Source organism: Volvox carteri (genome assembly GCF_000143455.1).
Source record: "Volvox carteri f. nagariensis unplaced genomic scaffold VOLCAscaffold_46, whole genome shotgun sequence".
Classification (NCBI taxonomy): domain Eukaryota; kingdom Viridiplantae; phylum Chlorophyta; class Chlorophyceae; order Chlamydomonadales; family Volvocaceae; genus Volvox; species Volvox carteri.
The window spans coordinates 100,793-123,913 of record NW_003307589.1 but is presented as its reverse complement, the minus strand read 5'-3'; the positions used below and the strand labels follow the sequence as shown (position 1 = coordinate 123,913).

General features: G+C 53.1%; 1 protein-coding gene across 1 annotated transcript; it reads right to left on the bottom strand.

Annotated features, from left to right (window-relative positions):
* Positions 1-267: 267 nt before the first annotated feature.
* VOLCADRAFT_95679 (uncharacterized protein) lies at positions 268-18,601 on the bottom strand (the record flags this gene model as incomplete). Its single annotated transcript, XM_002954774.1, has 16 exons — positions 268-332; positions 1,253-1,369; positions 1,667-1,841; positions 1,970-2,018; positions 6,620-6,999; positions 8,616-8,808; positions 9,101-9,282; positions 10,374-10,499; positions 10,639-10,749; positions 10,970-11,089; positions 11,716-11,852; positions 12,516-13,392; positions 13,662-13,739; positions 13,968-14,526; positions 14,901-14,944; positions 18,428-18,601. 16 exons carry the CDS (start codon positions 18,599-18,601, stop codon positions 268-270), a joined length of 3,387 nt encoding a protein of 1,128 aa, XP_002954820.1.
* Between the last annotated feature and the right edge of the window lie 4,520 nt (positions 18,602-23,121).

Below are 23,121 nucleotides of genomic sequence, written 5' to 3'. Positions count from 1 at the left end.
TTAGGAGGTGGCCCGAAGAAGCCGCGGCTCGGAGGTGGCCCTCAGGCAACAGGAGAGGGTGCATTCACTACTCTAGGGTGGACATAAAGAAGTCCGCGGAATAAACCGGAACGGTGACCGGTAACTCTTTCCGGGAACGCGAGATCATGATCTACATAACGTGCTCACTTGGTATTCCTTCTAAGCACGTTATGCCCCCCCAGTGGGCTGTCAGTATTGGTATTAATATGTTTCTATGTAATTGAGACACAGATCACTACGATGTATTCATATGTATGCATTCATGCAGTTGTTGAGAATCATCCGCAAGCAAATACTGCTCAGGAAGTTCCCTACAGAGGGTTGCAGAGATGGGGGATTGGGGGCAGGTACTGGTCAGGCGGGATGGGGAATAGGGTTGACGACGTCAGGATGGGATGTGGGGCCCAGGGCGAGGATTAGGGATTAGGCGTGCTACACTACTTTTGGGATGGGGATTGCTGTCGGGGGTGAGGATGGGGATGGGATCCCTGTCTGAGGGATGGGGATTGCAACCTTGACCAAGGAGGGGATTGGGAGCCCTGGCCAGGGATGGGGATGGGACCCTGGTCGACAGGACGGGGATTGCAGGCTTTCGCAAGTTTAGGATGAGCTCGCTGCCATAGGATTGGGAACACAGTTGGAGGATTAGAATTGGGTGTTCTGCTGTAAAATGAGGCTGCAGGTGCAGAATTGGGAATACTGACAGGACTGCAAAACAGGCCAAGGATGAATGGTTTAGTTGTCCATAGTTGCTTACATGGAAACTCAAATAAACACAAGGAAGTTCTGCTTGGAAGTCGCGTCCCATAGCAAACCAAACTCAAACACAAGGAAGTTCTGCTTATAAGTCGCGTCCCATAGCAAACCAAACTCAAACACAAGGAAGTTCTGCTTGGAAGTCGCGTCCCATAGCAAACCAAACTCAAACACAAGGAAGTTCTGCTTGCAAGTCGCGTCCCATAGCAAACCAAACTCAAACACAAGGAAGTCCTGCTTATAAGTCGCGTCCCATAGCAAACCAAACTCAAACACAAGGAAGTTCTGCTTGCAAGTCGCGTCCCATAGCAAACCAAACTCAAACACAAGGAAGTCCTGCTTATAAGTCGCGTCCCATAGCCAACCAAACTCAAACACACGGCCTTGGCCATCTCTTCATTAGTCCTGCGCCTTTTCTCCAGCCGTGGTGACGCATCCTCGCCCAACTCGTCAGCGGACTGCGCAGTCGGGGCACATGCTGCTTTTGCAAGCTTGAGGGCTTGGAGAGCTTTAAGGTTCGGGGCGAGGGCCCTCAGCGACTTGATTGCCACCTCGGAATCCGCATCCGCCAGCCGTGCGTTGACTTCGACCTCTGTGCCAGCAAGGAAGACAGAAAGCAGGCGGTGACAAAACAGCAAGTTTGCACCTTTCGTTCAAAACAAAACCGAATGGAGTTGGCGTCACAGGCAGCGGCTCATAAAGTCGGTAACATGCCAGGGTCCCAAACTTCCATTGGTATGGGCGTAGGCATCGACCTAAAACAAGACCCATTGCAAAGAGCGCAAGCGTCGGATAAAGTATACCCTGTAGTGGTTGGTCAGTCCTGGTCAGTCCTGTCCAGTCCTGTTCAGCAAGCGGTGAAACCAAATTAGGCTGAAGTGGTTCTTACCGCCAGCCACGGTCTTCACTGACGCCAAGTCCACCAAGCCTTCTTCAGACAATGTTTTGGCGATGGCGGCATCGGCCGACTGCCCGATGGGGTCCATCCCAAGCGTTTCCACGATGACTTCGGCCATGTCCCTGGCGAAGCCCAACCCCGTCAATTTTGCCAGCTTTTGACGCTTCTGCAGAAGGTTAACACCATTGGGAATAGAACAGGCATGGAACGCGACTTGGTGTAAATGTGAGAAAAGTGCACCATTGGTGCACCCTGCCAGTTCTTCAGTCAGACGCAGTCCAACCCCGTTCTTACCTTGTCCGGCCCATGCACATCCACATCCAGGGCACCATCGGGTGCCATTCTGGAAGAGATAACAAACGGTCGTCGGGCTGTTACTAGCTTGCGCTTAACAAGGTGGGCGTCTTCCAAGACGAAGTTTGGGACACTTTGAATAAGACCCGAACGAAATCTGTATGCAATCTGCAGACCCTACTGGGGGACAAGTCCGCAGGAGGCGTATCAACATGCAAGACGTTATCAACAGCAAGCCGGTTTGGGGGTCCAAGTACAGCCTGTCACGCTGACTAGTTGGACAAGGCTCTTCTGCGTGAAGGCAGAATGATTTCACCAGGAGAGCAGCAAGAATGAAGTCGCCACTGCGACCCAGTTGCACGACAGCACCACAGAACCAGCCTTAGAAGCTCTGGTCGCTTCGCTCCGTCGCATCTAAGCCAACAAGACGTTATCAACAGCAAGCCGCTTTGGGGGTCCTGGCTCAAAGTGAGGCCCACCCTGGAGTTAGTTGTTCAGCTTTCATGTACTTCCTCAAACAAACTGCTTCTCTAGTACTGTGATGTTTTATTGGTTATATTCATGCAAACTGAGCTGAAGTTGCAAGGCGCGAAGATGCTGGCCGCATCATGCCGCTGCGGCTGCGGTGCGGCACCGCATTCCCAAGCCAGTATGCACAACTCTGAGAAAATTTGCAGTCTTCATTGTTTTGTTGTGGCACAACTCCACGTATCTCTGCACATTAGTGCATAGGAGCAATTCTTGCGCAGATGTCCAAGTCGACTCAAAAGCATTCCAATTGGACTGTCTGGCTTGATGTAATGTTATCAGGTTGTTTGTCTTAGCGCTTTGGCGCACCCAACGTGGAATGTTGGCGCCGGACTGTGCAGCTGAACTCCTGCGCTATGGGTGAACCATGGTGCACCCGTTCCTTCGCCATCATCAGCACGTTCCCAGCCATGGTCATTTTGACAGAACACCCTTGTATGTTCTGCCATTCTAACCACAGCATTATAATTTGTTGTTGTGGCCGTCTATCGAACATAACAATCCTTCCTCCCTTAGGACGCGCTATTTGCACTAGCAGCCAGTGTGCAATTAGATACGTAGACCTCTGTGATGCGAGTTCTTCCTCAGTTGAGATCCGCTTCAACGAGCGTTTGTCGCTTCAGTCTGCTTCGGAACGAACACAGCCGGGCGGAATTTGACGCTAGAGGAAATAAGCCATAGAGCAAGAGAAAAACATCTCGCGGAAATAGAAAATAACCCTGGTCATTCCCCTGATTTACGCCTAAAGAGAAAGCCGATATTACAGCACCTGTGTAAACGTAAGGAGTAGGTTTGTAGCTGGCAAGGGATGGGGATGGGACCCTGGCTGACAGCTTTCGGATCTGAACACAGCTGCAGGATGGGGATGGCCCTGGTCGAAGGGATTGGGAAGGGACCCTGGCTGGCAGGATGAGGATTGGGGGAACACAGCTGCAGGATGGGATTGGAAACCCTGGCCATAGGATTGGGGATGGGACCCAGGCTGGCAGGATGGGAAACCTGTCTCAAGGGATGGGATTAGCACCGGGCCCCTAAGATGGGAGATGGGAGTCGGTCACCCCAGCCAGGATGGGGGGATGGCTGACCACTACCACCCCCCGGGATTGGGGGATTAGACCGTTTTTGCAACCCTCTGTTCCCTAACTGCTTTCGCGGACGTGGGTTCATTGATCTAAAGCTGCAGTGAATGTCCGCAGCGTACGGCAATTGTATACTACGTACTCGCAATACATAGATCGCTGTTGTTCCGTTTTTTTTCCATATATGTCAACTACTTGATGTTCAGCTCCGAAGTTCGCCCTTTTAGTCGGCATCAAGGGAGGGAGCCCGTTCCGCGCAAAGAAATAATATAATAGTACGGCATGATACAAACTAACACAAACCATGGAATGGAAAAATCCGATAGCTGGCTAGTAGTGCTGCCGAAAATGGCTCGCAGAAAGGGCCTTAGCGTGTATGTGGAGCAAATAACTTAGGCATCAACCGTACTGCCCGCACGACACCGATAGGCAGGGACCATCTGGGGGCATTTACACCTCGAATAATAACATGGCAGTGTAGCAGTGTACGAATGAACGTCAGGCAGAAGCAAGTTTGCACCGGCCATTATAAGGCGCTTGCATACACACATGCATACATCCACACGGGACAATTTGCATCACAAATCTTTTGGGTCCTCCTGGGTCAGCACAAAACCCATCAGCTTCTAAACGACCTAAGTCGGCATGTATATAGATGGAGGTCTCTACACAACCACGAATTCAATGCGGCCGGCGATACACAAGGAGGGACACACAGCGACATCAACAGCAAGGTATTTCTGTCCAGGCGGCCGACGGCAAGACGAACGAAACGGAACACCCGCCAAGATCATCATCTCTAGGTATGTACTTCCAAATACAGATGACTGTTACTATTAGCCAGTCTCTGCTGTAAAAGGAACACTTACTCGGTGCCTGGCAGGAGGCGGGAGCCAGTCGAAAGCATTCTTTAAAATTTAGCACAAGAAAAAACACGCCGCAACAGCGTCGGGCCCGTACATCCTGCTCTGCCCAAGCAAGGCGCTTTCCATCCAAAGCATGGCGTGGAAAAAGGGTTTGGAACGCTAAATAAAAAAACATGCATGATCAATGTTTCCTATTTACTGTGTGCTGGTTAAACAGATAAACCTACACACAGATCTTTTACACCGGGTATGTAATTGTTGGGTCCACAGCATCGTGGAATATCCGTAGCAGTGCGTGGTGAATCACAACTAACCACAGTGCGTATCCAGTACTTGGTCTAGGTGCTAGGTGCTAGGTTAAATAACACGGCTGTACAGTTGTCGGGCGTCCGCACAATCATACTGTGTTACTACTATGCGCCATCAAGAGGCAAATATTACTGAACTGACCGAAGGCATACAAATACTTCACTGATACACAATTAGTAGTTATTTTCATATATTAACAGCGATCACACTCCTGGCAATATCAAGTGTTTAAACGTTAACTTGACGCAGCAGGGAACATAGAAATAACACCGCCTATGCTCCCTCAGACGAGTAAGCGGCTCTGCAGAGCTGAGGCCTGACTTATTCATGAACAAAGTGGATGGATCAAGCAAATCCTCCAAGGAAGATTACCGAGCACATCCTTTGACCCCTCGTCCTACCTCCTTTTTTGAACCAGTGAATGCATAGTTTAGTTTTGATGACAAAACAGTTTTGTTGCAGCCATGCGGCTGTGACATAAATTGTTACTCCGACCATGCATGGGGGCACGCAAGCGCCAGGGTCCTCCTCTCCCTTTCTCTTCCCCCCAAAAAAGCAGGCTCCTGCCGGTTGAATATATATATATATATAGGGTTTTAGGGTTTATATATATATATATATGTAGAAGCTGCCGTGAGGAAATACACATGATGGAAGATGCGGCAGCATCCTGCTCGCAGCAGCTACATACATACAGCATACAGCAAAAGCAGCCATGGTCAAAACTACTTAGCCAAAACATAAAACCAGCCAAGGCCATGTGCGACCAAAAGCTGCGACAGAAGTCCGGAGCCCGCAGCGGGACGGAGCTCCGAGACCGCCGCGGGTTGCGAGTCAGCAAAACTCCATAACTTTCATGGCTCCAGGGAAACGAGCGGGCACCTGCTCGCGGCGGCCCTGCTCGCGGCGAAAGGCCGGCAAGAAACAGACAGTACGAGGTGAATGAATACGCAAAAACCTAAATACGTGATTTTAGTGGCGTGATCTGTCTGTCTGTGAAATTCGTTCAAAAAAGTGCATTTCAGCGTCAAGAATATCGATACCGCGCGACGCTAGTCACGCCTAGCTCTCCGCGGGGCACAAAAAGCTTTGCTCTGGTCGGGAGGCACAACTGCAATTTGCGGTTTAAATTTTGGGGTTCGATTCCGGGGTAGGCCCCCGACAATGTCGGGAGCAAGAGATTATGGCTTAGCTGCTGGCAGTTGATGGACCGAGATTTGCACACTGGATTGATGGCGATTGCGGAACCCTCTTGTTTCTTCGGATGTTCGGGTGGCATGATGATGCGGGATTCTAGAAGGCAGGACCAACCGCCTTGGACTTGCAGTTCGTATGGCGTAGTACAGTGTGGTAATGGTGGATGGTGCTGTATGGTGTTCAATCCTGGATGCATGACAACTCAAAAATGTGCAAATGGCCCAGAAGCCTTCCAATCTGTCACAACAACAACAACAACAACAACAACAACAACCACAAAAAGATCACAACAAGAGGTTTCTCCGCTGACGCACGCAAATACGCAAATGCGAATTGAAAAAATGCACATACACGCAAATATATGCGCAAAGCAAACACGCAGACGGTGTGAGCAAGGAATTCCGAGGAGAGAATTCGTCCTTGGTAATTTTTAACGAGCGAGCAAGCGAGCTGGGAATGCTAGGTTAATTATTAGTGCGGCACCGGCACCTAGCAACATCCAGCGATAAGGGGGCTCCAAAGTCCCGCCGACGCCCCGCGATGGACAGAATGACAGGGTGGCTGGTAAGGAAACGCCTAGATGGCAAAAAATGGAAAGCGAGTAGGATGATGGATGCACCGACATGCGCCTCCCCCTTCATCACCGCCGCGCACCATTTTCAGCACCACACCTTGACGACACCGAAACCACCATCACCCGCCGCACAACAACCGCCACCACCAAACCACCGCCACGCCAGTACTGCAGCATGGAGACTCGTCGATGCAAGTGCATGGCCTTCTCCTGCCGTACAACACGCATGCCTGCAATGTCCACCGTACGACCTCCTAAGTGGCCCTCTCCTTCCTTCCCGTGCCCGGTCGACTCGTCACCCTGTAGAAGTAAAACCAGTAAAGCAGCCGTTGGGGGAGTCGTGCTTGCCAATGTGCTCTGGTTGCTGCTCTGCACGTCCCTTTGCCCTTCTTGCGCGTGATACGTGGTGTGTCCAAACACTTGTACGACAATTGTACGACAGAAGTAACACGGCCTGTCCAGGGAGTCTTCAGACAACTGCGAGAGAGAGAGAGAGACAGACAGACAGACGGAGAGGCGCAGCAGGCAGGCAAACAGCAGCTGCGTGCATGCTCTTCACATATGTCGTGCTCTTCAAGCTTTTAACAATGTCTCCGTCATCTCGACGAGCAAGTGTTTGCAGGTCAGTGTACGCCATCAACAACAGCAGTAAGTCCTATCGCCAGGCGCGAGCCCCAGAAAAATGCATCTGCGATGATTGCTGCAGCTGTTGCAGCCTGCAGCTACTGCGATGCTGCGGCACAGCCGCCCACTGCACACGTAAATCTGTAAGTATACGTCACGCCAAATAATGCAAAAAAGGCTAAAGCCAAAGCAGCGATTTCTCTCTCTTCCTCTGTCCTCCACTCACCACACCACGCACGCATGCAAATTTAGTTATGTCGAAAAGCGCGGTCCTTCGCGATCGTTCCGCACCACAAGCAACAATTACTTTAATAATCGCGGTCACCACAAGCACATTACAAAAATTTGCTGGAATTCCATAGCATTAGAATATTTGAGTCAACAATGCGAAATGTGTAGAAAAAACCAAGCATGGTTTTATGCTTCAAGTATAGTTTAGCATCGCGCGCGTGTGTGGCATGGCAATTTTTTATATCAGTGCTGCTTCACAAAATCGGCGCTCCCGGCCTAAGGAGTCATCTTTACGTAACAACATTAACCTCCGAAATGGTAGGGAATTGGCAACGCCTGAAACAGCAGGTGACATCAAACCGATGGCTATCCCTTTGCGCCCTCCGCTTCGTTCCTCCTCCTCTACTCCTTATCAATGATCCTCAATCCAAGTTCATCTTCACCCGAAAATCGTGTGCCGCATGGACTCTGTGCTTTTCAGCAGCTATACACTTTCAGGACTATATTTTACTATATTTAGCGCGACTGAACGCAATCTCACACATTCGCTCGACGGAAAAACAAACAGGACAGGCATGCCCTCAGCCTCCAGGAAAAACTAGGCGCGGGTGCCTAAACTACACTACCTCTGAGCCGCGGCAGGATTCTTTTGACCAGTCGTAACTTAAACGGCAAAAAGCTAAGACCCGCAATTTGGGAGTTTGCGCAGTTGCTCCTGAATCACAAACCACCATGTCGCTTGTAACTACTAACGAACGTAGTAACTAACCACTTGCGCAGCCAACACGGCCCGAACGATCGGCGTTAAAGCTGGCAATTTCAGAAGAGTGGCAACTACTATAATATCGCAATATGTTCTGTCCTTTCCGACCGCATCAGGCCTACCTGCAGGTCCCCAAACAGATCGGCAGGAAGAACTCAGCGCGGATCATTTCAAGCCACTAACCTCTTTATGTATCTTCCCTCGACTTAATAAATTCTCATATCAGTCTGCCTGTGTTCCATTCGCCTCCTCTCTCCTCCAGCAGTCATTTACCAACCATGACAAGACGTTGAATCGGCTTGTTCGAGAGCAGCAGTTCATCATGCATGCATCCGTCCTTCCTTCCTTCTCTCCGGCTGCATTCTCCAGATGCCCTCAAGTACGTGCGTTACGTGCAAGCAAGCACCTACTAAACACCCATACACCCATACATACACCCATACATACACACGTCCATACAGACGTACATACACACCTGCCCTTCTGTCGCGGGCGCCCCGCAAGGCCATGGACCTCCGACGCAGGCCCCCTGCTGTGTGTTTACCAGCAGCGGCAGCCGAGCCCCATGACGCTGCCGTGCGAGATCTCCAGTACGGCCATCCCATGTCGGAGATCGACGGCACTGCCACATCTCCACCGCCACCGCCGCCGTGTCAACCGCCGCTTCACTGATCGCAACACCGGCAGCGATACGGCGCCGACGGCAGAGCTGTCCGGTCCTCCGTCGCTGACAACAGCTGGCGCGGCTAAAGCAGCGGTGGCGGCATTGCTACCCAGGTACCCGCTGCCCCATCGCCGCCAAGGGCCAGGGCCACAAACCCCAAACCCTAGCACAGCGCTGGTGAAGGTTGGTTCGTCGTACGCATGGGGATATGGCATCGGCATCGGCATCGGCATCGCCAACGCAGTCGGTGGCGGCGGCGGCGGCGGTGGCGACGACGTTCGCGGCGGTATCCGTACCTGGCATGGACCCTCGTTGGCATTCCGACGACGACGACGACAACCCCCGCAGGGTATATTGCGGCCGCCGCCAGCACGCGAGTCGTCACCGTCATCGGCTCGCCCTCTTGGAGTCCGCCGCGGCAACGGCGGCTACTTTGCGGCGGCCGCTTTCGGTTTCGCCTGGGGGCCCGCGGCTGCGGCTGCGGCTACGGAGTAGCGGCCAGCACACGACCTGAGCAAAAGGGACGGATGATGAGTGAGGGAGGAGGAGGATGAGCGAAAATTCACTGCGGCGACTTCATAAATTCAAGCAGCTACGTCAAGCAGCAGCAGTTTCATTCAACAATTTAATGGCACGTCGCTGCCAACAAAGCTCGCTCCGGTGTAAAGTTTTATTCGTGTACCACCATAATACTGGATTCACATGCTACGTTACGTTGCGAAAACTTTTAGGTAAAAGTGGCTCTGAGAAAGTCACCCAGTTCACACGGGACATTACGACGACGTTGTATTCGTTGGCGCGAGCTGTGTCAAACCATCTCCATTTTATGTCTTTCAATGGCCAAAACTTCAGAACATCCCCTTAGAATTGCAAGATATATTTGAAGGGTGATTGGCAGCCCTGCCTACTGCAATCGCACTGCATCCCGCGCGAGCCGCGATGGCGTTTGCCCTAGGGGTCGCGCTGGATGAAATTTTTGATAATCTTGAAGATATGTTCAATGCTCAGTGGCAGAGATTGAGCGTGTGGGCCGACGCGGCGCGGCCCATGCCGCCGGAAGTGCGGCCGACTTGCCGTTTCGCGGGTGGCTTCAGCCCTGATACTACAATGGGTTACATATTGGCTATGTAAGCGGTCGTGAGCGGTCGAGCAACACGAGCGGCGTTGTCCTTGTTCATTTTTATAATATAAGGCAGCGGTGTGACTAGAAATTCAGTCGGAGTGCAAAGCGCGCACAATTTGTCAAGTATGTGGTCTTTATAAGCGATTGGGCTTGGCCGTTTGTTATAACTCGCGAAATTGGCGACGCATTTCAAGTAACGGTACGAGGGGTCAGCGTTTGACGAAATTGACCCCCCCCCCCTGGTCACTTTAGACTTTTCGTCCACTTTACCGGTAACGTACCGTTACCACGTCCGAACCGACCACTTTTTCCAAAAAGTTTCAACGTAACGTAGCATGTGAACTGGCTATAACCGCCATTTCCCTAACCACGGCTTCGAAGATCCATTATCACACACACAAAAAAACACACAAACACACACACAAACACACACACACGCAGCTTACCTCCTTCAGCTGCATTACGATGCCGCTCCCCAGTTCGCCGTTCTCGTGCTTGCCCTCCAGCAGCAGCAGCTCCTCAGCTCGGAGCCCTAGCGGCTCCCTCGTACGGCAACTCCACGGCACTGGCAGCTGCCCCATCGCAAGGGGCCAGCAGCCGCGACGGCTCCGCCGCCGCCGAATCCACCCCCAGTCGGATTACCGCACTGGTACTAAGGTACTTTTAAGAATATCGAGAATGATCAATCCGGTTGGTTACTAGGTAACATACCTGGCCCTCTGCCGCCGCTGCTGGCATTGGTTCCTGACCCAACGTTTCCAACGGTGTAACGGCGAGGCGGAGGCCACTCGGGTTGTTTGTCAGCAGCGGCAGAGGGGGGCTCTGCCATAGCCGCCAGTGGCCGCAGCGGCGGCGGCGGCGGCGGCGGCGTTTTTGCACGACGGCCACGACGACCGCCGCCGTCACGAGGCAGATGTAACCGCTCCGCGCCACCGTCGCGCGCAGCTGCACACCCCCGTGTTTGCCAGCCAAGCTTAAAAAACTAAGCCCGAGCGTCGTGTTGAAGGTCTTCGGGCGAGCAGTTTATTGCGCGGCGCTGCACCTGTCCGGTGGTGACGGCGTCGCCGCCACTGGCTCCGGGGTTCTCGTGCAGCACGGCGGCGGCAGTGCTGGCAGCGAACGTGGCGGACTTTCGGTATCGGCGCCGCCGCCGCCGCCGCCGCTGCCGCCGCCGCCGCATGAAATGGGGTTGGGTAGGTAGTCAGGAGGTGGGCAGGCCACGGTGCTGAAGCTCAAATCCATGGTCGCCGCGGCTGCGGCGTTTTTGGTGCAGCAGCAGCAGCATCTGCCGCCGTTTCCGCTCCCGCCTGCTCTTCGCTAAAATGAACCACCTTGCGCCGCTGTAACGCCAGCTGGCTTGCCCTGCAAGGTCGTCTCCAAGGGCGAGTCCTGCTCTACCAGATGCGTTACCTGTGGCTGCAGCTGCTGCTGCTGCTGCTGCGGCAGGCTGCTACAGCCGTGAAAGGTGCCGTACGGGCTGTGGCGGTAGCCCTCATAGCTCCGCACGTTAGCGCGGGCCTCGGCCTGAACGACCCTTGGGTCGCTGGCGCCGCAGTCGCTGCCGCCACCACTGCCACCGCTACGGCTCGCACCGCCACAGCCACCGCTGCTGCTGCTGCTCCAAGCGGGCTGGGTCGTGAAGAGGCCAATGGGATCGACAGATGTCGAGGGGGGGGTGCCCTGGGCGCCAGTCTTTGGGTTTACACTCCCATAATGCGCGGTGGGGATCTGCTGCTGCGGACTAGCTCGTAACGGGTTCATGCTCTCTTCGTTCAATGGTACCCGTACCGGTGCGGCATCTCCAAGGGGGCCGCCGCCGCCGCCGCCGCCGCCATGGCCACTCTGAGTGACGGCGGCAGGAAAGCAGTGACCGCTCGGAATAACGTACGACACCAAGAGCTGTTGCGGAGGCAGCACTGCTGTGGCTGCGGCGGCGGCGGCAGCGGCCATCTGTTCATGTCCCGGCGGCGGCGGCGGCGGCTGGCACAGTATGCTGGCGGCACCTTCCGGTTGTGTCGGGGCAGAGAACAGATTTTGGGGCTGCGGCTGCGGCTGCTGCGCTTGCTGCGGCTGTTGTGCTTGCTGTGGCTGTTGTGCTTGCTGCGGCTGTTGTGCTTGCTGCGGATGCTGCTGTTGCGCTTGCTGCGGATGCTGCTGATAGTGCTGCTGCCACTGCTGTTGCTGTTGCTGCTGGTACTGCTGCTGCTGGTACTGCTGCTGCTGGTACGACTGCTGTTGCTGCTGCTGCTGGTACGGCTGCTGCTGGTACGGCAGCTGTTGCTGCTGCTGCTGGTACGGCTGCTGCTGGTACGACTGCTGTTGCTGCTGCTGCTGGTACGGCAGCTGTTGCTGCTGCTGGTACGGCTGCTGCTGTTGCTGGTACGGCTGCTGCTCCTGCTGCTGGTACTGCTGCTGCTCCTGCTGCTGGTACGGCTGCTGCTCCTGCTGCTGGTACGGCTGCTGGTACGGCTGCTGGTACGGCTGCTGCTGGTCGTGATGGTACTGCTGCTGCATTGCGTTCTCCTGGAAAACCTTAACAAGGGTGCCCGGAGCGCTAGGTACGGTTAGTGGCAGCATCCCGGAGCCACCAGGAGGGCCGACTCCGAAACCAACGACCGCCGGCATTTGCGCGGATGATGTGCCAACGGCCGTCGGCGGTTTCGTTAACAATGGCCCCAGGTTCCGGAGCGCCGTCGCCGGCCCAATCGGTATGCCTTGGCCATTGCCATTACCATTACCGTTGTCGCTGCCGTTACTGCCCACATCTGGGGTCAGCAGCGCGCTACTGTTTTCACTGTACCAGGCAAAGCTCGGCGGCTTCCCGCCCATAGCCACAGCCGCCTGTCCAAGAGGGGCAGTAGCAAGACCGTTGCCGCTAAACCCATCGCGAGGGGCTAATGGCGGGTGTGGTCGCAGCGCTGGCATCCCAGGGTTAAAGCCGCTGCCGCCGCGGAGCAGGCGGCTGGGGGGAAACGACAGCTGTGACAGCGCTGCAGGAGGACTTCGCAGTACGATCTGCACGACATCGGGCTCCTGGGCGATCTGGCGGAGCATCCCGTTGATTTCCTTGTCGAGTACGGACAGATGGTTCATCAACGGCTGCGGCGTGTCCGTCGCTGGTGCCGCGGGGAGACAAGCAGCAGACTGGGAAACCGTCCGTCGCAATGGCAGCTGCTGCCGCCGCGTCGCTACTGCCGCCGCCGCCGCCGCCGCCACCCCGTCAATGCAAAACTCCGATGTTATTGTGCGCCGTATTGGCTGCAGCGGCGGCGGTGTCGCCGCTGCCGCCGTCACTACCCTTGCCCCGGGGCTCAATCGTGGGCGCCGAGGCCCCCCTGATGACTCATGCCCCGCCGCCGCCGGTGCATCAGCAGAAGCCGGCGGCGGCGGCGCGGATGCTGACGTCATCTCAGTGAGCATATTACCGCTGCAGTGCGCTCCGAGCGGTGCTGATGTGCACACAGCCTGTCATAAAGACCAACGGTTTGTGAGGGCGGGTTTTGTTAAGGTATCAGTATTAGGTTTTAGTTTAAGGTTTTAAGGTTTTAGGGTTTTATGACAATATCCTTTGTACGCCACTGGGGGGGTGTTGGGTCGGACACTTAGCACACCATGCAAGTGAGAGCCAAATGAACCCATGTACTCCACCACCGACATTGCCGACATTACCACGAACGCTACTACGGTCATTGGTGTCGCCGATGCGCAGCAGCATCGGTATGCCTGTATCGTACCTGCCGTACAGCTACAGACGGCACGCCGGTGCCGGCGTTGGCGCCGCCGCAGTCGCCAAGGACGGCGACCCCACTAATCTGCTGGACGAGCGCAGTGGTCACAGAGCCCCGCAAACCATCCTCGCTACCAGGAATGCCGCTCCCGCTGCTCTGGCTGGAACCGCCTCCATCGCTACCCTGCCTGCCGCCGCCAGCAGCTGCCGCCGCCGATGCCGCCGCCGCCGCCGCCGCATGGACACCGCCATCGTAGCCGCCATCACCGCCGCCGCTAGCTCCCAGCGCCTCCGTGGCGCGTGACCCATCCACCCCACGCTTGCTTGCACGGCGCCGCGGCTTGAAGCTCGTCTTCCTGCGGCCATCGCCGCCTCCGCCTCCGCCTATGTCCTTGTCGTCGACATCATTGCCGCCTTCGTCACCGTCGACGTCGACGTCGACGTCCATGTCGTCGTCAACCTCGGCGTCGTCGTCGTCGTCGTCGTCAACCTCGGTGGTGGTATCGATGGTGACGTCTAGCAGGCATCGTCTGGAGCTGCGTGCTGACCTCCGTCGTACTGCGCTGCGCGATTGCCACGACGCCAGCTGATGATGCCGAGACTGGACCTCTTCCACAGTGTCCGCGGTGGTGGTATCTGCCAGCATGTTGTGGAGCTGTGGGCCAGTGACATTAGCCGCGGCGGTAGTGGCGGTGGTGGCGGCTATCCGGGCGCCGGCAGCGGCGACAGCAGCGCCGCCGCCGCCGCCGTCACCCATGGCGGATGCAATCATCAAGATCTCTCGTTGCTTCTGCTTCTGCTTCGCCAGCCGCTCCTTCAGAAGCTTGATCCTTCGACGTTCGCTGTGCTTTGCCAGCTGGACTCGACAAGACCTGAAGCCGTACACCAGTACGGCATTACAAATGCATCTTAATGGCGTCGCACATCCCTCTTCATCACCATCTTCATCACCGTCATATTATATTGCATCACGTGCATGCATCATCACGTACGGCATCATTACGTTTGTTCTGTGTACTGACTTAAGCAGTGTTAAGTCTACTGGCAAGCAGGTCACACCCCAGCAAATAATCTCAAACAAACACCGACCAGCGCTACGGATCCCCTCTCCTCTCTCCTTTCTGAGAGGAAAGAGCTGCCCGAGGGGAGACTTAGGGAGGAGAGGGGGTGAAGGAACTACTTCATCGGATCAGCTAAAGCGGGGGGATCTGCTAGCCTGGCGCGAAACCGGTAACGTACTACCTACTTCTTTTTTCCGTCGAAGTCCTCGATGGGTTGAAACTTGGCGCACTGGGTTGTGTGTGTGTGGGGGGGGGACGGCCGGGCGGGTGGGTGGATTCAGGAGGGGGTCGAGGAAGAGGAAGGACAGGAAAAAAATTAGATTGGGGGAAAAGTGAGGTGAGGGTGGGATCGTGGTGAAGATGAGGGGGACAGAAGGCATAGGGTGCATGGGTGACTACCCAGAGGGGTCCAGAGGGTCTAGGGAGGGGACTTGGGGCGGCGCAGGTGGCGCAAGAGGGACGCAGGTAGGGCGAGCGGACGAGCGACGAAGAGAAGCCCTCTACGCGCGTGGAGCGGTAGCTCAGTGGGGGCGCACGCTGCTGCATGTGTGGCTATTTTGTACGGCAAAAACAAATGTTTTGCAGGAAGATTCCATCAATGTTTCCTTTGGAAATTTGGCAAATTCAAGTTTTCTGATACTTTTTTTGTGTTATAATCTACGCTAAAGGTTCGCCTGTGAGTCATTTAACGAGTACGATGAGCGCGCGTGAAACGGCAAAGGCAATGCAATCCAAGTTTCAAGTTCGTCCCGGAATGTAGCCTAGATAATCTGCAATTTTTGTCCATGAACACGGCAAACTTGCTGTCGACATCCCGGAAACAACGCTAAGCAATGACTGTATCAAGGCTGCCGCTGAGCCGACCCTCCAATTTTCGACGAAATCGTGTGCCCGCAGCCAGCCAATTTTCGGCCAAGCAGAGATTCCCTTTCCCTTTCACGAAAATGTTTTGCCGCACCCATTGCGCGGTCGTTGCAAATTAGTAATAGGCACCTAAATGGTAAGGATTTTAATACAGTACAGACGTACATACCATATCCAAGTGTCTAAACGTGCACACAGAAAAGTTGCGCTTGTGCAGTAATCATGGAGCAAAGCAGGACGGCACGCGGGTTGCTGCGGCACCGCAATGAATGACGATGGCAGTGATGCCGTACAACAGTACAGATCAATACCACAGGTTTATCGCTTGAATAGGCTATAGTCTATAGCCTATTCATGAACCTCCGGCAGAGAGAATGAATTACGTCATTACGAAACTCGTGTATGTATCTTTATCCCCCCAACGAATGGATCATTGGTATTGACCGGTTAGGCTGCAAAACGACATCATCCTGCAGGGGCGTGTCATTGCACGTACGTGCCGGCGGACTTTAATGATGACATTTTGTCCCGAGGGAAAATATTAGACGCAGACGCATATTAAAGCTCAGGGTTGGTCATGGCAAGCAGCCGTAGTGCCGTAGCTTGCGCTGATGGGGAGCGCATATGCGAGTCGTGGACATGTTCTGTAATGATTTTGGGATGCGCCCAAATGTGTCGAAATGTGAACGCCTCGTTTTTGCAAGCGACAGCGATACTAGAAGTGCTGTCCAAGCATCGTGTGATGAGCTCAGGCTGGCTGGAGAGTGCGCGATATCTGGGTTTAGTGTATGGGTGGGTTTGCCGCCAGCAGTTGTACGACACAGCTAGGGCAGCTGTGTTCACGCTGAGTACGACATTGGATAAGCTAACGTTGTTCGCCCCAGATGTGAGGATGAGGTGTATTGATACGCAGGTACGAGTATTGATACGCAGATACTGTTGAACGGTTGTCAAGTGTGGGGCCCGCTTATGTTGGCTAAAGTCTTGGACAGGCTCAGGAGGCGGAGTGACGCGAGTAACCTTGCGGAGGGGCCCTTCGAGGCATGTCTGAAGGATTGAGCGGTGCAGCTCCAGGTATCGTTCATGCGGCAAATTTTGGGAGCTGCCAGACCAGCGCACCGCCTCCTGTTCGCTGATCTGTCACGGCTACCTCTCGTACGGCACTTCCACGTGTTCAAGCAGATTGTGAGGTTTTGGAACCGTTTCCAACAACCGTTTCCAACAACCGTGTCTCTCCAACCCTGAAGGGGGCGTATGGGAGTCACTAGTCCTCCGTTTTATGAGTTTATGGGGAACGACGTATGTCTTGCTGGACTGTCCGGTGCACGGCGAAATCAGTTCTGATATAGATTTCCCAAAATGCTTTGAGTACACGAAGGACGCTATAAAGTTGGAACCTGAACGTTTGGCGAAGATGCTGCAAAGTATATGTTCCCACCGCAGCTCTATCATTCCCTTTGGTCGTTAGTCTCTCCTTTATCACATGCTTTGTCTGAAGTGCGAGGTAGGATGGTGCTTTTAGGCGATCTGGCAGCCCTTGAGCCCTCGGCACGTATTGGGTTCACACACACACACACATACACACACATACACACACACACATACACACACACACACATACACACACACACACACAGACAGAGAGAGAGAGAGACATGCAGATGTGCATCAGTGAGCACAACCAAGCCAAAAAGGTCCTAATGTTATCTGTCCGATACTTCCGGCCCAACAGGATATTCTTCAGCTGTGTCAAGCTGCTAGGGTAAATTTGGTGGCGTACACGTGTGCGTGCATTGCGACTGCTGGCACCCAGTGGTACCTTCCCTAGGGTTAGAAACGTCGTGGTGCTGCTGCATGCGAATGTCGTGGCTCACGTTGCAGCAACACCTTATCCTATTTTATCCTATAAACCTCGCAAAGCTCGTGTTCTGCTTAGCTTTTCCTGATCCACATTCGTCCGTTGACCGTACTCTGTGTTTCTGGAGATCTTTCAGCTTCTTCGGCTACATTTAGCTGCACGACTGAAAGCGCAGTCGTCGTCGTCGTCGTCGTCGTCTTCATCACCATCATAATTACCAAGACGATGGCGATGGGACCATAAATTTAAGAATTGAAATCTATTTGTTGTGCCCGCCATCTGTCGTCCGTGTCAGACAGAGCTGCACACTTGCGCTTCCAAAGGGACACGGGGCCCCAGAAAAAACATCAAGGTAGAAAACTTGCGGACGGCATCGCAATCGATACTATGCTTGGGAGCATTGTTGTAGAATTGTTTTACTGAATCATTACCTGCTGGCAAAATCGTTGAAGCTTGCCATCGACGCGAAGACCGATAGCGTTAAGATGTTCCCCACAAAAACTATACCGACGATAATATGACTTCTCAAAATCCATTAAACGTGTACATCCGTCCACCTGTCGCAGTTAGGGAGAGAAAAGAAAGACTCAAGGTCGGCAGCTCAGGACTCCATGGCTCGCACAAAGTTAAGCTTAGCAAAATTTCGCATTGCATAAGTATAGAATGCAGTCAAGCTGATCAACTCGTGCTTGGTGCAAGTTACAAGGCAGCGTGCCGTGAGCCGAGGGCGTCCTGCCTGTATGACGCCCTATCATTTCCGTTCCAATGCGGCCCCTTTCCACATCCCATTGCATCAGCGTAAGGTCAGGAAAATTGCCGACAAGTTTCCGTCGTAGCTGGATGCATGGCAGAGGATAACAAACACGGGATCGGTGTACGTGGTGCAACAAACAGAAGCCAGCAGCAGCGAGGTTCTAACGGGGCGTGAGCGTCCAGGCGCATCGCGTGCCCGCACATACAGAATATAAGACGCAAATAGCTACCTCATACCTTGCATTTCCTTGCGGTAGAACTCTGCGGGGTTACACCACTACCCTGCTGTTGGCCTGAGACTTTGCCATCTGCCGCGTCGTGGCGGCGGCCTGCCTGGATGTCCTGTTCCTTGGTCTCCACGGGATCCATATGCATGGGTATCTCCCGTGGCGCAAGGCCAGGCTCGGCCATGCTTGAGTGAACAAAGCTTCAGCAGAGCGCCGAGCTGCTGCCGATTGTTGCAAGGGCGAGCGATTCACGATTCAAGACGGATTAGATTCAAGATGGCAATCGTAAATGAATAAAGAATCATAAATATAGACCTTACCTTTTTGTTCTTCAGACAGTCCTCCGAGTGCCAATAACGAATCTGTTGCTCCGCACGCAATGCTGTGAGACTTTGTCTCAATCAACTGTAATCATCATGAAGCTCGAAGAAAGCTGCATAATTCTAGGCCAAATTTTGGGGACATGCGAGCTATTACTGCAAAGATAATGATTACGACCAAAGCCAGCAGGGCCAGCAGAGTTAGGCTAGGAAGAGGTTTACCAGGAAACAGTTGATGAATGCGTGCTCTAAGGATACTTAATCAAACGACACTCCAGAAACATGCAATCAGGGGTATGTTCGGAAAACGTCCGTGAGGTTTCACCTTTGTGCAGAAGGATAAGAACCTGTTACCGTAAAAAGAAAAAGCAGCCAGAGATTTACTTTTTTTAGAAATGGATTAACAATACATTGATTTGTTTTCATCAGGCGCAATGGAGTCGTGACATATACGGTCGTATACGGACGGCTCGTGTGTTGTACCATAATTGACATCCATAGCAATACATTAATCTTGTATGACTGAAGGCGCGTACACGCAAAAATAGGAGGGATTCCTCAGCAAAGCAATATAAACAATACTTTTAAGGCATGCGTGTCATCTGTTCCGGCTCTGCGCCGCCAAAATGGCCGTTTCAGCGTTTCATAACGAACTTTTCCGAAGGGACATATCGCGTCTTCACACTTTACCGTTTGTGGATGACTTCTTCTTGCCTAAACCAACGTCTTGCCCCTAGGTCGCATTGGGGAACCCGTGCATGAGCGGTATAAGCCATATCGATTTCCTGGCATACAATAACTCCATCGACTATGTATTAGTTGAAGCTCAATTCGACCTATTAGGCGCATAAAATTGGCAGAAAGAAGGGCCCCGCCGCGGAGGCCCGTCCGTTATAGCCAGTTCACATGCTACGTTACGTTAAGACTTTTTGGGAAAAGTGGTCGGTTCGGACATGGTAACGGTACGTTACCGGTAAAGTGGACGAAAAGTCTAAAGTGACCGAGGGGGGGGGGTTGAATTTCGTCAAACGCTGACCCCTCGTACCGTTACCTGAATTGCATCGCCAATTTCGCGAGTTATAACAAATGGCCAAGCACAATCGCTTATAAAGACCACATATTTGACAAATTGTGCGCACTTTGCACTCCGACCGAATTTCTAGTCACACCGCTGCAGTTTATTTTGGAAAATGAACAAGGACAACGCCACTCGTGTTGCTCGACCGCTCATGACCGCTTACATAGCCAATATGTAACCCATTGTAGTATCAGGGCTGAAGCCACCCGCGAAACGGCAAGTCGGCCGCACTTCCGGCGGCATGGGCCGCGCCGCGCCGGCCCACACGCTCAAACTCTGCCACTGAGCATCGAACATGTCTTCAAGGTTATCAAAAATTTCATCCATCGCGACCGCTAGGGCAAACGCCATCGCGGCTCGCGCGGGATGCAGTGCCATTGCACTAGGCAGGGCTGCCAATAACCCTTCAATTATATATTGCGATTCTAAGGGGATGTGCTGAAGTTTTGGCCATTGAAAGACATAAAATGGAGATGGTTTACACAGCTCGCGCCAACGAACACAACGTCGTCGTAATGTCCCATGTGAACTGGGTGACTTTCTCAGGCCCACTTTTCCCAAAAAGTTTTCGCAACGTAACGTAGCATGTGAATCCAGTATTACTAACGTCGATACACGTACACATTTTTCTTGATGTGTAATTTAAAAAAGCAACCCTTTGTTTATTCGGTTAGTAATTGCGAGAAATAGCGCCAAATGATGAAATATGTACGCAAGCGGAGGCATTCTGAGTTGATTGCGTCGATACATTCCGCCCTGCTGCCCTGCCGCCGGCGGCCGCACTGTTTCATTTTTTCGCTCCCACGCGGTGCTCACAAGGCAAGCACATAACAAGGGAGGCCGCAGGGCCCGCCCGCAGCCTTGAGGTGTGTGGATGAGCCCGGGTGTGTGGATGAGCCCGGGTGTGTGGATGAGCCCGGGTGTGTGGATGAGCCCGGGTGTGTGGATGAGCCCGGGTGTGTGGATGAGCCCGGGTGTGTGGATGAGCCCGGGTGTGTGGATGAGCCCGGGGACTCGATGCCAGCAGCACGTCGTAGCACGTCCTTTTCAAGTAATCATCGTGGTGCTGGTAGCAGCTTTGGATTATTCAGGTAAGAAAGACGGCTTTCAAGGCACTTACTCGCAAGATACGATGGCCGGAATGGGGTGACGAGGTGGCGACAAGGTTAAACATAATTTGAACACAGTTGGTCAGCCACAAAGGGTCTTTCAGGATCGCCCCACCGGGCTTCGGCTAGAATAAGACATTTTTGTGATGAACCTTGCGAAGCTCGGGGCCAGAGACGCGCGCCCACAGCTGTTGCAGGGGAGTTTAGGTTATGGGGCCTGGCCACGCGCTGCCAGTCCGTATGATGCTCGAAACAAAGCAGTTAATGTAAATATATATTTCATCAATAATTAGCGACTGACTTGCTGGTTAAGCCTCTGTACGCGAATCCTCCGTAACTACGGAAAACAAAGCGAAAGCTATCGCGACTTCCATGCCAACGATTGCCTCATGTTCACGTCGTAAGTTATTCAGCTTAATCTTTCATTAAGTATGCGAGGTCCTTGTATGGATTGGACGTCAACGACGAAGGTTAGTAAATTTTTTGTTTCTTCGCGACGTGACCTGCGAGCATATAAGTGCATCAATGGCACAGAGTTTGGCATAGCACAAGTGAGCATAATAGCGAGCCTCACGCGCCAAGCCGGGTGGCCATGGCCAAAACGGAGAGACGTACGCAAGCGCTGCCAAATATTTGATCCACGTAAATGCATTTTTGTCGAGGTGCAAATAAAACTTAGGAATGGGGCACATCAGTGCGCCCTTGGTAATCAAAACAACAAAAGGGACAGCAGGGAAGGACGCATCCCCGCCGCGGGGACTGCAACTTGCAAGTTGCAGTAGTAAATTCATTGAAAAGCTAATGAATTTAATTTTACTTCATTACGTGTGATCGAGAATTTAACGGTATCGCGGGTGCCCGTTGTACCTATGGGACCAAGCACGGGACTCATGATGCTCTGACAGACGTTAATTCTGGACAAAAACAAAAAGGCGGGCGCAGAGCGACAGGCAAAGCAAGCTTTTCCGACTTTACGTGCGCCAGAAAGGCAGAGCATTAATGCAGTAGTGCATTAGCACGTTGTCGTGCAGCGCTGGCTCGACCGATGGACCCGTTGTCACCCATTTTATGTTGAAGCCATTAAGCCAGGCCAGGCCAGCAGGCCAGGATGAAGGCGACTTCTGAAATGAAAATACTATCCATATTTTCAGTTGCTTGGGAGGAACAAACAGGTTGTCCTCAGCTTTCGAAAATTATGCTAGCTGTCACGCAACATTGAAAGTAATACAGCGAAGAACGAAGGCAAAAAATGGAGAATACGATATAGGACAACTACAGGACGTGACGAACGACGAAGCAAATATCGGTTGTAATCGGGCCTGTAATTACAGAATATAGCTAGCATCCCCAAAAATACGGCAGATCCCCGACATAAATCTGGAATATTAGGTTTACGGATCGCTACCAAGCTGCTACGGAGATGAGGTCTAGTTGATGGACTTCTTAAGTTTTACATGCTGGATTGGCGGTGATGGCTGGCCTATCCACCCAAGGATGCTCGGGTGATTGGATGAGGAGGAGTCGAGGTAGCAGGACCCAAACCGCCTTCCATCACATGGCGAAATTAACTTTCAAGATATATACAGTCCATGGCCCCCGCCCGGGCTTTGACGGACACCCCGCATTCTTGCGGAACTTGTAACCTATAGCTAGCGTTGGCGGGATCGCATGCCACCCACCGCAAATATGGGGGTATCATATCTGTACGAAGAAGCGATGTGGCCTACACCGCTTCTTCTTGGTATTTCTTTGCTGTCAATTCACAATTGGTTTTTGAAGGTATATCATTTATCAATTAGGTATATTTATCGTTGTTATTATATTATTATCACTATTACATTACGCCGGCCGTAAGCCTGTGTGTTTTATTCCCCCTATCCGCTCCACTGCCCAAAGAGCACAGCGGGAATATGCATATGCCTGTGTGGGTTAATGTCTCCCTACGGAAACACCGCACACGGGGGAACTGATACACAACCTGGGAAAACCTTCCAACCATCACTGCCCTACTTGAGTATGTAGGATATCCAACCACTAGCCAGGCCAGAAGTTACGCCTGCCGTCTTCATCTACCAAGCCTGCACAGGACGACCTAGTCCTGTGCTAGGTCAATTCCCCCTCTCCCTCCCCCCCCCGTCCTCCCCCTACCTCCTCTTCCCCCTCCCCCTACCTCCTCTTCCCCCTCCCCCTACCTCCT